This window comes from Strigops habroptila, chromosome 16, assembly GCF_004027225.2.
Source record: "Strigops habroptila isolate Jane chromosome 16, bStrHab1.2.pri, whole genome shotgun sequence".
NCBI classification, from domain to species: domain Eukaryota; kingdom Metazoa; phylum Chordata; class Aves; order Psittaciformes; family Psittacidae; genus Strigops; species Strigops habroptila.
In genome coordinates this window covers 1,754,317-1,768,297 of record NC_044292.2, presented here as the reverse complement: position 1 = coordinate 1,768,297, position 13,981 = coordinate 1,754,317, and the positions used below count along the sequence as shown (strand labels likewise).

General features: G+C 58.9%; 1 protein-coding gene across 6 annotated transcripts; it reads right to left on the bottom strand.

The window, feature by feature from the left end:
• Positions 1 to 1,414: 1,414 nt before the first annotated feature.
• ZBTB17 (zinc finger and BTB domain containing 17) lies at positions 1,415 to 13,937 on the bottom strand. 6 transcript variants are annotated; one of them, XM_030507909.1, is made up of 17 exons: positions 13,838 to 13,937; positions 12,630 to 12,728; positions 12,058 to 12,175; positions 8,721 to 8,927; positions 8,395 to 8,626; positions 7,623 to 7,766; positions 7,350 to 7,493; positions 6,787 to 7,019; positions 6,565 to 6,707; positions 4,814 to 5,114; positions 4,611 to 4,698; positions 4,012 to 4,128; positions 3,793 to 3,913; positions 3,568 to 3,698; positions 2,621 to 2,836; positions 1,907 to 1,996; positions 1,415 to 1,811 (listed from the first exon to the last, which is right to left on the bottom strand). In XM_030507909.1, exons 5-17 carry the CDS (start codon positions 8,546 to 8,548, stop codon positions 1,525 to 1,527), a joined length of 2,169 nt encoding a protein of 722 aa, XP_030363769.1. In that variant the 5' UTR covers positions 8,549 to 8,626; positions 8,721 to 8,927; positions 12,058 to 12,175; positions 12,630 to 12,728; positions 13,838 to 13,937; the 3' UTR covers positions 1,415 to 1,524. The 6 variants fall into 6 exon arrangements, with proteins under 6 accessions (XP_030363769.1, XP_030363770.1, XP_030363765.1 ...); XM_030507910.1 differs by having other exon boundaries at positions 7,374 to 7,493; positions 7,623 to 7,763; XM_030507905.1 differs by having other exon boundaries at positions 8,395 to 8,571.
• Positions 13,938 to 13,981: the final 44 nt, after the last annotated feature.

The following is a 13,981-nucleotide window of genomic DNA, read 5'->3' as shown; positions in this document are numbered from 1 at the left end:
CTGATGGGTTGATGAGGTGAGTGTTGGGGGGGGTGGTGTCTGTCTCTGCACATACAGGTGTCCATGTAGCCGGCTGGATGTACAACTGTCCATCTGCCTGTTCACCCATCCAGCCGCTGAGCAACCACCCAGTGTCCACCTGAACATGCTCCTGTCCATCTGTCCAGCTGGATCCAACCATCCATCCATGTGCCTGTCTGGACTCACGCCCGTCCTAGTGTCCAGCAGGACCTGCAGCCACCCCTGTTTCTAGTTGAACGTGGCACAGACATCTGTGTGTCCGTGTGTCCATCCACCCATCCATGCATCCAGATGGACAGGCAACTGTCCGTGTGTCCAGCTGGACATGGATCTGTCCATACATCTGAGCTTGTAACAGTCCATGTGTCCATCCATGTCCATGCATCTGGCTGGATGGGCACGTGTCCATCCACCACCCGTCAGTGCGGCTGTACATCTGACTGTCCGTGTGTCCAGTGGTACAGGCACCCATCCCCCCGTCCCCTTGTCCCTCTGTCCCTTTTGCCTTTCCCCAGCCCATGGTGCTGAAGCAGGGGGAGCAGGGGATGGGCTGAGCTGCGGCCGCACGGACAGACGGACACATGGACACTGGTATGGATGGATGCACGGATGGTTGGATGTGGACACATGGATGGGGCACAGACAGCTGGACAGTTACATGGACAGACAGACACATGGACAGGTCCTGTCCAGCCCAAAGCACAGGCAGATGCATGGAGTGGGGGACACACAGAGTCATCTGTACCCCTGGACACACGGACACTTGTCACACCTCCACATGGATGGATGGACACATGGACACTTGCTCCCACCCCCCAGACGCCACATCCTGCCCCAAAGGCCCCACTCACAACCCACGTGTCCATCTGTCCCCGCCCTGTGTGTCCACCCATCCCTGTTTCCACATGAACATGCAACTCTCTGTGTGTCCAACCCAGTCTCCAACCCTGGAGCCCTGGAAGGTGGTTGGTGGGGGGGGCTCAGGCCTGATCCCAGCTCCAGACACACAGACAGACGGACACACGGACTGGGAGGGAGGTGAAGGGTCTGGCTCTGCCCCCAGGAGGAGCCATAGGGGTGTCTGTCCGTGTGTCCATCCCACATCCCAGGGTGCTGGGGGGGGATGTTTCAGGCCTGATCCTGCCTCCAGGGGCCCCAGGACCCCTGGGATTGGGTCTGTGCTCCTGGGAAGAGCCTGGATGTGGCCCCAAAGCCACCCCTGAACCTGGGCCTCCCCGTAAGATGCAAACCCTAAATGACCCTTTATCATCTTCATTATCTCCATTTCCAACAGATCCCACCCTCTGTGCCCCCCCCTCTTCCCCCTCCAGCATCACCGGGGGGGGGGGGCACAACCTTCCAGCACCATCCCCCCCCCCCCAAGCACCAGCCCTTAGAAAATATTGCCATTTATTCCGTCTCCTTCCCGAAATCCACTTTTTACACCCATTCCCAGCACTGTCTCTTAAATAAAGGCGAAGGGGGAGGTGGGGGGTGTCGGGGTCACTCGGGGGGGGGCTGCCCCTCTCCAGCCGCAGGTTGGGGACCCAAAGGGGCCGGGGGGGGCTCGGGGGCAGCATCCCGGGTGCGGAAGAGCAGCTCTCCAGCGGGAATGACCTGCTCCGTGTGCCAGGCGCCGGCGGGGCCGTACTGCTGGTAAAAGTCCGTGTCGGCCTGGAACATGACGAGCGCCTGAGCCGTGTGGATGCGGACGTGCTGCGCCAGGCTGCTGGCGTCCAGGAACTTCTCCCCGCAGGAATCGCAGGCGTAAAGGATCTGGGTGTTGGGATCTGCAAGGGAAAAAGGGGGGGGATGGATGGAATGGGGGGGGAATGGGGGTACACGGCTGAGCCCCCCCTTTCCCCGTGGCCCTGTTGCTGCTCACCCGCCTCCTGCACTTGCTTCACTGCTTTGGTGATCTCGGCTTTAAGCGCTTCGGTCTCGTCCGCGGTCACGGCGGCCGCCACCGGCACCACTGCGGGAGAGGGGGAAAACGGGATCAGGGGGATCCCGGCTGGAGCGGGATGCTGGGATGTGCCCATTGTGGGGGTTAAGGGCAGACCATGCCAAGCTGTGCTGTTTCCCAACCTTGACGCCACGACAATGGGTGCTGCACCCCATGGATAAGCCTCCAATATCCTTTAGGATAGCTCCAGGAGCCCTGTGCTGCGCCTCATGGATATACCTTGCTTTTGGAATGGGAATCCCCAAGCTGCAGCCTATGGGTAAGTTTCCCTTCCAGAATGGTTCCAAGACCCCCAGCCTGCACCCGATAGCTAATTTTCCCTTCTGGAATGGCTCTTGGAATCCCCGCACTGCATCCGGTGGACAAACCTCACTTGTGGAATGGCTCCTGGATCCCCAAACTGCACCCTAGGGATAAGTTTCACATCCAGAATGGCTCTTGGGACCCCCAAGCTGCACCTCATAGATAAGTTTCCCTTCTGGAATGGGTCTAAGACCCCCAAACTGCACCCTACGAATAAGATTCCCTTCCCAAATGGCTCTTGCCATGGATAAACTTTGCTTTTGGGACAGCTCCTGGATCCCCAGACTGCACCCTATGGATGTTTCCCTTCCAGGAAGGCCCCAGGCTCACCTGTGAGCTGGGTGACAGCGGTGGCAGCCAGCGCCTCGGTGGCCAATGTCACCATGTCATCGGAAGCCACCGTGACGATGTTGACCTCGTCGCCTTCCTCCGGCTCCAGGATTTTGATCCCAGCCTTGCCCTGGTGCACGGTCTTCACGTGGGAGCGCAGGTTGTCCACCCGGTTGAAGCCCCGACCACACTTATCACACAGGAACGGCTTCTCCCCTGGGGTGAGAGGAGGGATTTAGGGAGGTGGTTAGAATCACAGAACCCCAGCCTGGTTTGGGTTGAAGGGACCTTAAAGCTCACCCAGTTCCAACCCCCTGCCATGGGCAGGGACACCTTCCACTAGAGCAGGTTGCTCCAAGCCCCTGTGTCCAACCTGGCCTTGAACACTGCCAGGGATGGGGCAGCCACAGCTTCTCTGGGAAAAGTCTGTGCCAGCGCCTCAGCACCCTCACAGGGAAGAGCTTCTGCCTCAGAGCTCATCTCAATCTCCCCTCTGGCAGGTTAAAGCCATTCCCCTTGGCCTGTCCCTCCATCCCTTGTCCAAAGCCCCTCTCCAGGTTTCCTGGAGCCCCTTTAGGCCCTGGAGCTGCTCTAAGGTCTCCCCTTCAGGAGCATTCTCTTCTCCAGGCTGCCCCAGCCCAGCTCTCTCAGCCTGGCTCCAGAGCAGAGCTGCTCCAGCCCTCGCAGCAGCTCCGGGGCCTCCTCTGGCCTCGCTGCAGCAGCTCCACGTCCCTCTTGTGCTGTTGCCCCAGAGCTGGATCAGGACTGCAGGGGGGGTCTCCCCAGAGCGCAGCAGAGGGGCAGGATCCCCTCCCTGAGCTGCTGCTCACGCTCTGGGGGTGCAGCCCAGCACACGGGGGGGTTCTGGGCTCAAGCCGGGTTGTGTTCAGCTAAAGATGGGGGGAAGGTGGCTAAGGATTGGGGGTGTTGGAGCCTCGTGCACGCACCAGTGTGGATGATGATGTGCTTGGAGAGGTCGCCCACGTTGACAAAGGCTTTGTTGCAGACAGTGCACTTGTGGGGCCGGATGTTGTCGTGGTGGCGGATGTGGTTGGCCAGTTGGCTCGACTGCACGAACCTGGAGGGGGGGGGACACAGTTGTCACCACAGTCCCTGTCCCCAGAGGTGACACCCTGGCACCTCCAGCCCGTATTCCCAGCGTGGACCCTCACCTCTTCCCGCAGCGCTCGCAGACGTAGGGCTTCTCCCCCGTGTGCTGCCGCACGTGGGCAATGAGGGAGCTCGCCTGGGTGAAGGCTTTCCCGCAGATCAAGCACTGGCACGGCTTCTCCCCTATGGAATAACATAGGAAAGGTGCGTGGGGGGGTCACCAACGCCGAGATTCCCCCCCCCCCGGATCCAATGGGAAAGCACAGAGCTGCCTCACTCACCCGTGTGGATGCGGACGTGCCGCTGCAGCGCCCCGGGGTCGGCGAACTGGCGCTGGCAGTGGACACAGACATAGGGCTTCTCCCCGCTGTGGATCCGCAGGTGCCGCTTGAGGTTCCCTGAGGGAGCAGACGAGGGTCAGTTGTGGGGCACAGGGACAGCAGCACCCCCCATCCCTCCTTCCCAGCACCCTGGAAGCTCCCTTGGGAAAGCCTGTGGCTGTTTACAGAGGGATTGAAGGGCACCTCGCCCAGAGCCAAGGATGGGTGATAATGCGGTGGTGGGGACAGGCAGAACAAGCACTGAGTTTTGAGGGGACAGAGAGGTGCTGTTGGGCTCATTCGGACCCCTCCAGCTCTGCAGTGGTTTGGGAAGATGGGAGGAGACTTCCCCATCCCCAGAAGCTGGATCAAAGGCTCCTTCCAGGGGCATTCCTAGGGCGCAATCCCACAGGGGATGCCCCGTAGAGGGAGAAACATTCATACACCACAGTGAGAGGTTTAAAGCCAGGATGAAATCCTCCCTCCAGCTCCGATCCGGACACAGAGCAGTCCCTATTCCCCCTGATCCACCCCAACCTCATCACCCAGCCCCACACTACCTGAAGTGGTGAACTGCTTCCCGCACTCCCGACACTTGAGCGGCCCATCCGCGATGTGAATCTTCAAGTGAGCCTTCAAATTCCCCACCTGGGGACCAACACAGACACCCCCCCCCCCCCCCCAAAAAAACAACCATCAGTCCATCTCCTTCTGGAAGGCTCCAAACCGCCGCGGGTCCGGCTCTTCCCTGAGCCCACCTCACCTGGTTGAACTTCTTGTCGCAGTGGGGACACTTGTGCTCCTTGTCGGTGTCGTGGGTCTCGAGGTGGCGCATTTTGGAGGTGGGGTCGGAGAAGGAGCGCCCGCAGTAGTCGCACTGGTAGGGCTTCTCCCCGCTGTGCACCAGCTGGTGCCGCTTCAGGTTGCCCGAGGTGGTGAAGAGCTTGCCGCAGTCGTCGCAGCGGTACTTGGCCTCCCCCGTGTGCCGCTTCTTGTGCAGGTTCAGGAGGCTGATGAGCCGGTAGCTCTTCCCGCACTCCTCGCAGCCGTACGGCTTCAGCGGGCTGCGGGGGGCACGGCCGTGGCACAGCGTGGGGGAGGAACCAGGCTGCGGAGCTCCAGAGCCCCCATCCGAGCTCCAGCACCCCCCAATCTGAGCTCCAGAGCCCCCATCCGAGCTCCAGCACCCCCCAATCTGAGCTCCAGAGCCCCCATCCGAGCTCCAGCACCCCCCAATCTGAGCTCCAGAGCCCCCATCCGAGCTCCAGCACCCCCCAATCTGAGCTCCAGAGCCCCCATCCGAGCTCCAGCGCCCCCATCTGAGCTCCAGCACCCCCCAATCTGAGCTCCAGAGCCCCCATCCGAGCTCCAGCGCCCCCATCTGAGCTCCAGCACCCCCCAATCTGAGCTCCACCAGCCCCCATCCGAGCTCCAGCACCCCAATCTGAGCTCCAGCACCCCCATCTGAGCTCCAGAGACCCCATCTGAGCTCCAGAGACCCCCATCCGAGCTCCAGCACCCCCCAGCTGAGCTCCAGCACCCCCAATCCGAGCTCCAGCACCCCCCAGCCGAGCTCCACCAGCCCCAATCCGAGCTCTACTACTCTAATTCGAGCTCCAGCATCCCCCATCTGTGCTCCACCAGCCCCAATTCGAGCTCCAGCACCCCCCAGCCGAGCTCCAGAGCCCCCCATTCGAGCTCCAGCACCCTGAATCTGAGCTCCAGAGCCCCGATCCAAGCTCCAGCACCCCCATCCAAGCTCCAGAGCCCCCAATCCGAGGTCCAGCACCCCCAATCCGAGCTCCAGTGCCCCCCATCCAAGGTCCAGCACCCCCAATCCAAGCTCTACTACTCTAATTCAAGCTCCAATCTCCCCCCCCGAGCTCTATCACCCTGATCCGAGCTCCAGTACCCCCCACCCAAACTCCAGCACACCCAATCCAAGCTCCACTACTCCAATTCAAGCATTGCCCTTGGGTGCCCCCCCAAGCTCCAGCATCCCAATCCAAGCTGCACCACCCCCAATCCGAGCTCCAGTGCCCCCAGTTTGAGCTCCAGCACCCCCAATCCAAGCTCCAATGCTCCCCATCCAAGTTCCAGCGCCCCAATCCGAGCTCCACCACCCTCCATCTGAGCTCCACTGCTCCCCATGTGAGCTCCAGCACCCCAATCCAAGCTCCAGCATCCTCTATCTGAGCTCCAGCACCCCAATCCAAGCTCCAGCACCCCCAGCCAGACCCCTCCGGATCCCACAGCATGTCCTGAAGCAAGGGAAGGAGGGCACAGACAGATTTCCTCCCGCACCAACCCAACACCTTCCATCAGGATTTGATCTTATGTGGCAAAAGCCACATCTTTCAGCCCTTCCCATGGCCGCTCCCTGCAACGAGCCTCTCAGAGCCCCCCAGCGCTGAGCCCGCGGTGGCTGCTGGACCAACACCAACCTCTTCCTCCAACCCTTCCCCAGCCACCAGAGCCTCCGAGCTCTTCCCATCCCGGTGGCAGCTCCGGTACCTGTGGGTCTTCTCGTGGGCTTTGCAAGCGGCCGGGTCGGAGAAGGCTTTGTTACACTCCCTGCAGGAGAAGGGCTTCTCGCCCGTGTGGATGCGGATGTGGCGCTTGAAGTTGCCGGTGTGGGTGAACTCCTTCCCGCAGTCCTGGGGGACACAGAGGGACGCTGGCACCCGCTGGCCCCAAGGGAGCAGAGGCACCACTCGGGGCTGGGACCAGCCTCACCTCACACTTGTGTGTGATGGAGCCGTAGGCTTTGGACTCGGTCCTGTCGCTGTAAGTTCCTGAACGCAGCAGGCGGGATTCTCCCGAGTTTTCCTGCCCGGAGTCGGTGCTCCCGGATTCGTTGTCCTCGGCGGTTTCTCCGTTTTCCAACCGGGGCTGCTCTTCCTCAGGAATTTTGGCCTCCTCTTCCTCCTCTGCTGTCATTTCCCCCTCTTCTTCCTTCCCTTCCAGCTCTGTGAGGAGTTAGAAAATGAGGATGGTAAAGATTGAGAGCAGCAAAACGCAAGGCACTGGTGCTGAGAGCCCTACCTGCAGCCAGTTTGGATTTGCAGGTTATTAGCCCTAAAATCCAACCACTTGCACAGACACAGGAGCATTTCCCAACCTTTCCTACCTCTGCCCCAGGAAAACTGCTCCCATAGGCTCCTGTGACACACAGGAGGCAGCGTTGGCCCAGCAAAACTCACACAAACACTATTATTGCCCAGAAAAGCAGGGTCCAACCCCTGCCCGGGGTTGTTTCAGCTCTGCTGAATGGAAGGAGCAGGCAGCAAAGTCCTCACCATCACCCTCGCTCCTCAACACACCTCCTGCTTCAGTGCCCTGAGAGATGCTGCCCTTCACTGCGGGGCTGCTGCTGCTGACCACGCTCTCCGGGCAGCCAGGACCTGCGGTGCTGGGACCCTCTCGTGTGGCAGCATCTGCCCCTGCAACCAAAAGAGCACCTCAGGCACGTCCCAGGACACACACCGCCTTCATACAGCAGAGCCTGGCAGCAGGACAGGGTGTGCTGGGGGGTGATGCAGGATTTGGGGTGCCAGCCGTTGGTGTCTCACCTTCGTGGGCACCCAGTTGCTCTGTCTGTGCCTTGGGAGGCTCTTCCTTCCCCTCCAGGTCAGGAGGAACCAGTTTGGGTTTGTCATGATCGCCCCCTGCTTCTGCTACCGATGGCTTGTCCTCGATGGTCACTTTATCAGCTGCTGTGAGGGAAGAGGCAAAGAGATCCAGGTTCTGCTGCCCCAGCGGCTGCTAGGAGGATTCCCAAATCCCATAAGGATTGAAGGAATTGTTTCTTCAACTGCTGGTGCTGCACAAGGAGATTTGGATGGCCCTGTGCACCACATGTACCCAGGATGTGGGTTTGGAAGGTGGCCAGAGAGTGTGGCTGCATTGTGGGACAATTTCTGGGCTGTGCTCACATCGGGGCTGTTGAGCCTGGAGAAGAGAAGCTGCATGGAGACCTCAGAGCAGCTTCCAGTGTCTGAAGGGGGCTACAAGGATGCTGGAGAGGGACCTTCATCAGGGACTGGAGTGATAGGACAAGGGGTGATGGGTTCAAACTGAAACAGGGGAGATTTAGGTTGGAAATAAAGAAGCTCTTCCCTGTGAGGGTGCTGAGGCGCTGGCACAGGGTGCCCAGAGAAGCTGTGGCTGCCCCATCCCTGGCAGTGTTCAAGGCCAGGTTGGACACAGGGGCTTGGAGCAACCTGCTCTAGTGGAAGGTGTCCCTGCCCGTGGCAGGGAGTTGGAGCTGGATGATCTTAAGGTCCTTTCCAACCCAAACCATTCCATGATTCTATGAATTTTGGGAAGCAGGAGGGTACGTACCGAGCTCGGCAGGGGGCTGGGGGCTCTCTGCTGGTGCAGTGAGGGACTTGAGAGCATTGCAAGCGCTGACAATCTCCTGCATCTGGAGGAAACCCGCCACGGCCAACACATCTTCCACGTTGTCAGGGTTTAGGCTTAGCTTAGCCGTGTACATGAACTCCAGAACCTGGCCCAGGCCTGCAAGGGAGGCGACGCAACCAGAAACACCCTCTCAGCGCTCAGCCACACAGTTCTGAAAAGCCCAAAGCGTGTGAAACAACAGCCCCTGGGCACCAAAGTGTGTTCCAGCAGCTCAGAGGGACGTGGGACAACCCCCCCCTCCCTACCTGCTGCGTTGCTGATGTCGAGGTGCACCACGTCCTTCTGGTCGACGAAGAGCATCCTGAAGTACTCGCTGCAGGCCGCCAGCACGGCTTTGTGGGCCTTGAAGTCGATGCCGTCCACCACGAAGGTGCAGTCACACAGCAAGCCCAGCTGCCGCTGCTGGTTCAGCTGCTCCAGCACTTGTTTGCTGTGCTGGGGGAAATCCATGGCTATGGGGAGCAAAAAGAACCCACAAATCCCAGGAAAAGGGGGTGAGAAGGGATCTGAAACGCTGATTCCACATCAGAAAGGGCCACGAAGCAAAAGGCCCATGAAGGCCCAGATCTCGAAGCCACACATCAACCATAACCTGGCCTCACTGTTAGTTAAAAAACAGGGCCCAAAAAGCCTAATTCCAGCTCCTTGCTACAGCCACCTCCTCCAACACCAAACCCAAAACCTCTCCTGGAACAGCCACAACACCAGCACGGGGCTGGAGAGAGACTTGATTCTACAGTCAATGTATTTGTTGCCCTCCCAACAGCATTTAAAGCACATTGATTGCTCCTCAACTGGTCCAAGCTGCGAGCAGGAACCCTGCTGCCTCCACAAAGACAAGTGCCATCGTCCCTTTGGTGAGCAGAGGGTGCCACTGCTCCCTCTGAGGGCACAGCATGGAAAGAGATATCCAAATCATTAAGTTCCGGCTCATTTTAGGTGCTTCTGTCACGATATTGAGGGATTTTCATCTTGTGCTGTGTGTGTGGAGGGAGCTCTCCCTGCTTGAAGCATGGCTTTGGCTCAGGAATGCTGCAAACTCCCAGGAAAACCACAAAAGCCCATTTTTCAATGGCATTTTTCAAGCAGGTCCTCGTTGGCAAAGCTCGAGGGGCACCACGAGCTTGGTGTGCTGCCACATGTTGGGTTTTCTCCTGAGGGTAGAGAATGAAGAGCTTTCGCTTGGCTTTCTTACCCAAAACGTGATTCCTGAGCGGGCTGAAGGGATCATTTCATCACTTGCTGAGCAAGCAATGAGCAAGGAGGGAGGAGAAAGCAAATGGGGACTTGTTATTGTTCAACCTGCCAGGGCAGGAAGTCCCCAAAGCTGTGGATGCTGGAAGAAACAAGGCTGTGGTCAGGGAAACACTGTTGGATTCGATGCTAAGCCGGTGCTCGGTGTCTCTCTGAAGGTTTCCAGCACACAGCAGTTGCTTTTCCACTTTACCAGCTCTTAAAACCAGCACAGGGAGTCTTAGGTCCGGGAAAGGCAACAGGTCTGGATCCATAAAACCAGGTTAATTCCCAGCAGCAGCGAGCACGTCCCTTCCTCTGGATCCATGTGAGTGTGCACAAGCGCACAGCGGGTGAGCACCATGGGCAGAGGGAGCCTCCTCCTGTCCGCTGTGGGTGTTAGCAACTCACTCCGTGAAAGATCTTCTGGCCAAGGATGAATTGGCTTCCAAAATCATTCCCAGCAGGAATGAGAAGCCCAGACACCTCCAACATCATCAGATCACAGAGAGAGTTTCACACCCCAAAGGTGTTGTTTGTCTTTGTAATTCATCACAGAATCCCAGAGTGGTTTAGGTTAAAGGAACCTTAAAGCTCCTCCAGCTCCAACCCCTGCACGGGCAGGGACACCTTCCACTAGAGCAGGTTGCTCCAAGCCCCTGTGTCCAACCTGGCCTTGAACACTGCCAGGGATGGGGCAGCCACAGCTTCTCTGGGCACCCTGTGCCAGCGCCTCAGCACCCTCACAGGGAAGAGCTTCTGCCTCAGAGCTCATCTCAGTCTCCCCTCTGGCAGGTTAAAGCCATTTCCCTTGGCCTGTCCCTACAGGGCCTTGTCCAAAGCCCCTCTCCAGGTTTCCTGGAGCCCCTTTAGGCACTGGAGCTGCTCTAAGGTCTCCCCTTCAGGAGCCTTCTCTTCTCCAGGCTGCCCCAGCCCAGCTCTCTCAGCCTGGCTCCAGAGCAGAGCTGCTCCAGCCCTCGCAGCAGCTCCGGGGCCTCCTCTGGCCTCGCTCCAGCAGCTCCACGTCCCTCTTGTGCTGTTGCCCCAGAGCTGGATCAGGACTGCAGGGGGGGTCTCCCCAGAGCGCAGCAGAGGGGCAGGATCCCCTCCCTGAGCTGCTGCTCACGCTCTGGGGGTGCAGCCCAGCACACGGGGGGGTTCTGGGCTCAAGCGCACACTGAAGCCGGGTCATGGGGAGCTTCTCATTGACCAACATCCTCAAATCCCTCTCAGGGCTGCTCCATCCAGTCTCCCCCAGCCTGTAGCTGTGTCTGGGATTGCCCCAACCCAGGGGCAGGACCTTGCCCTTGCCCTTGTTGAACCTCATGAGGCTCACATGGTCCCACCTCTCCATCCTCTCATGATCCCTCTGGATCCAATCCCTTCCCTCCAGCGTGTCGACTGCACCACACAGCTCGGTGTCATCAGCACCCAAGGGTACCCTTGATCCCACTGTCCATGTCATCACCAAAGACATGCAACAGTGCTGCTCCCAACTCTGATCCATGAGGAATACCACTCACTGACTCACTGCTGCGACTCTCCCCAGCTCTCCAAAACATGGGCTACTTTTTAACCAAACACCCACAGCCTGTCCCAAAATACATCCCTTGAGAGCCAGAAAAATCAAGTCTTTGGATTAAAATCTGTCTAAACCCCCACATAGGTACAACCCTGTAAGGTTTGCAAAGGAAGTTGTGGGGAAAAATGGGGGGGTTTTCCCAGCAGGATAAACAATGCTGCATTCTTTGCTGGGAAAGCTCTGTGCAGTGAGACCTGAGAAACTGGGATGGTTTGATGTACTAAAAGGCTATTTTTGGTAATTTGTAGGAGGCACTTTGCATCTGAATGATGATTTTGATTGCTCCCTGATTGGACTCGCCTCAGCTTCACATCTGAGCTTTGCAAAGGAAGCAAAATCCCAAGCAACTCAATCCCTTTGGAAAAACTTCATCTTTGCTGTGGTTTCCTCTGTAAACATCACTTTATGGCTTCCTTGGAGCACAAGAGCACAAACCCAGCGCCCAATGTCCCCCAGCAGCCGAGATCTCCTTTGTACACCAAAATCCCTGAGGCGAAGCCTTAAAAATCCCAAATATCTGGATCAAAAACCCCACAGTGCACCCAAAACACCACCCTGGTTCCTTGCCACCGCTCGGGTAAGGCCAGTTCCCATCTCCAGTGCCAAGACCCACCTCCTTCCCCAACCGAACGGGATGTGCCAGAACGGGGATGGATCCAGGGAGGGCAATTCCCAAAGCAGGCATTGCTGGCCCACCACACTATTGGCACTGCCTGAGGACACGTGTCACAAAACCCCCATAAGCCAGGAGTGGTGCCTGAACTCACCCCTGTGCTGCAAGGAGTGGAGATATCCAGAGGACCGGGTCTGCGGGCGAGATGGTTGTGGCTCTCCTTCAGAGTATTCCCCTTTCCCAGTGCTCAGCTCAGTCTCTACGCAGCCATCCTGGGAGAAACGGGATGAAAAGCTCAGCCCCAAACTGAGGCGTTCAATGGGCCATGGTCCGATGTCACCCACCCAGGACATTGGGCACCCCTGATTTCACCTTGTCAGAGGTTTCCCCTCCCAACCTCTCTGCTGAGTCTCTCATTACCCAATTAATCACAGAGAAGCTTCGTTATGAGAACACCCCCATCTGCTGCCTGTGTTCACAGAGAGAAATACAGCGACTACAGTCCCAGGGAGCTCCAACACAAGCTCCATTAAGCTCTCTAGCTTATAACAACACTAATCTCACCCTGTACCTGCCACCCAAGCATCTACCTATTAAAAAAACCCCCAAACCTCAACAAATTAGGAAAAAACCCAGTGGTTTAAATATTGCCTTTTGATGCTGTCACCATCCAGCCCTCCAATCTTATGCTGAGAACAGAAAAAGAAGGGATTACTTTCTGCCTACCGTCATCTCCCTTCCTGCGTGTCAGCTCGGGGAACAAAGCAGCCCTGCTCCTTTCAGTCTCTGCAAAGGGGAGTCTGTCCTCATTTCCAGGAACTGATTCTGCAAGGTTTTCAGTTAAAATGAAAGTTAAGGGCTGATCAAGACACGGATGTGTTAATAAGTTGTGAAATACAGAAGGGCTGAGCTTGTGGTCAGCAGCAAAACCAGAAGGCGAGAGAAATGACTGCAAGTGATGACAGGGTAGCTAAAAAACCACAGGGAAAAGGAACTAAAAGGAGAATGACACGAGGAAAGGGGGGAGCAGAGACTCTCTGGTCACCCCTCATTGAACAGACACCCCCCAGACCCCTCAGTTTTCCAGCGTTCAGGCGCATGGATGCGCTGGTGCAGCTCCTGCTGCCCCTGTGCCTGCAGGTAACCGGAGCCCTGTGCTGCAGCAGGCAGGGAGCCAGAGGAGCCGCTGAGCTCTGCCCTGGAAACCTCCCGTCTCTGCAGCACGGGCTGATTTTAGTACTAAATCCTTGTTTTCCTCATCAAAACCCTGCCTCAGGAGCGCTGCCCCGGCTCTGACACCCCAGCGGGAGCTTCTGGTGCAGAAATGGAGTTAAGGCAACGCGCCTTGCCCATGGAACACAGCAGCCGTGCCCCGGCAGGGGCAGCTACAGCCAGGACGGGCTGTCAGCGCCCAGAACGATGCCGGGACACAAGCACCCTTCTCCCTTGAGCCGCCGCACGAAGCTCCCCCAAATCTCCTCCGCTCGCTGGGGGCATCCCCGCTGCGCAGGCAGGCACCGCGCCTGGTGCCAGCGCTGCCGGGGGGGACGGACAGCGGCTGCCCCACACGTGTGGGGCACGGGCTGTGCTCCTCGCCCCACAGCTCGGGGCGGGGGGGACACAACAGGGTGAGCACCAGCCGCCCCCCGGCCCCCTATGTCGGCCTGGGGGGGATCACTCGAAGTGGGGGGCACAGCCCGGGGGGGGACGGACGAGAAGCCGCAGCCCCACTGAGCGCTAAAGGGACGGGGGGGACCCCAATGCCGCCCCCCCCCCCCGTTAAAACAGCGGTTCCACAGCGCGGTGTCCCCGAAACGGCTCCTTGTGGGGGGCAGCCCCCCAAGCAGCGCGCGGGGCCACGGCCCCCTTCCCCTCGCAGCCCCGAACCCCCCCCCATACACCCCCCCGGCGCCCCCCGGCCCCGCCGCCCCTACCTGCCATGCCGGGCCCGGCGGCGCTCACCGTGACACGGACCAGACAAAGGGCGCCGCCATCTTGGCGCCGGGCGGAAGCGGCGTCGCCCTCCTCCGCCCCCCGGCGGCGCAGGCGTGCAGGGGCGCGGTGAGGGCGGTAATGGC

Bases quoted from the DNA above. Each gene is read 5' to 3' on its own strand.
- ZBTB17 (XM_030507905.1), bottom strand. The intron at 3,699-3,792 runs GTGAGGGTCCAC...CCCCCCCTCCAG, and splicing joins TGCGAGCGCTGCGGGAAGAG to GTTCGTGCAGTCGAGCCAAC. The intron at 1,812-1,906 runs GTGAGCAGCAAC...TTTCCCTTGCAG, and splicing joins GAAGCAAGTGCAGGAGGCGG to ATCCCAACACCCAGATCCTT.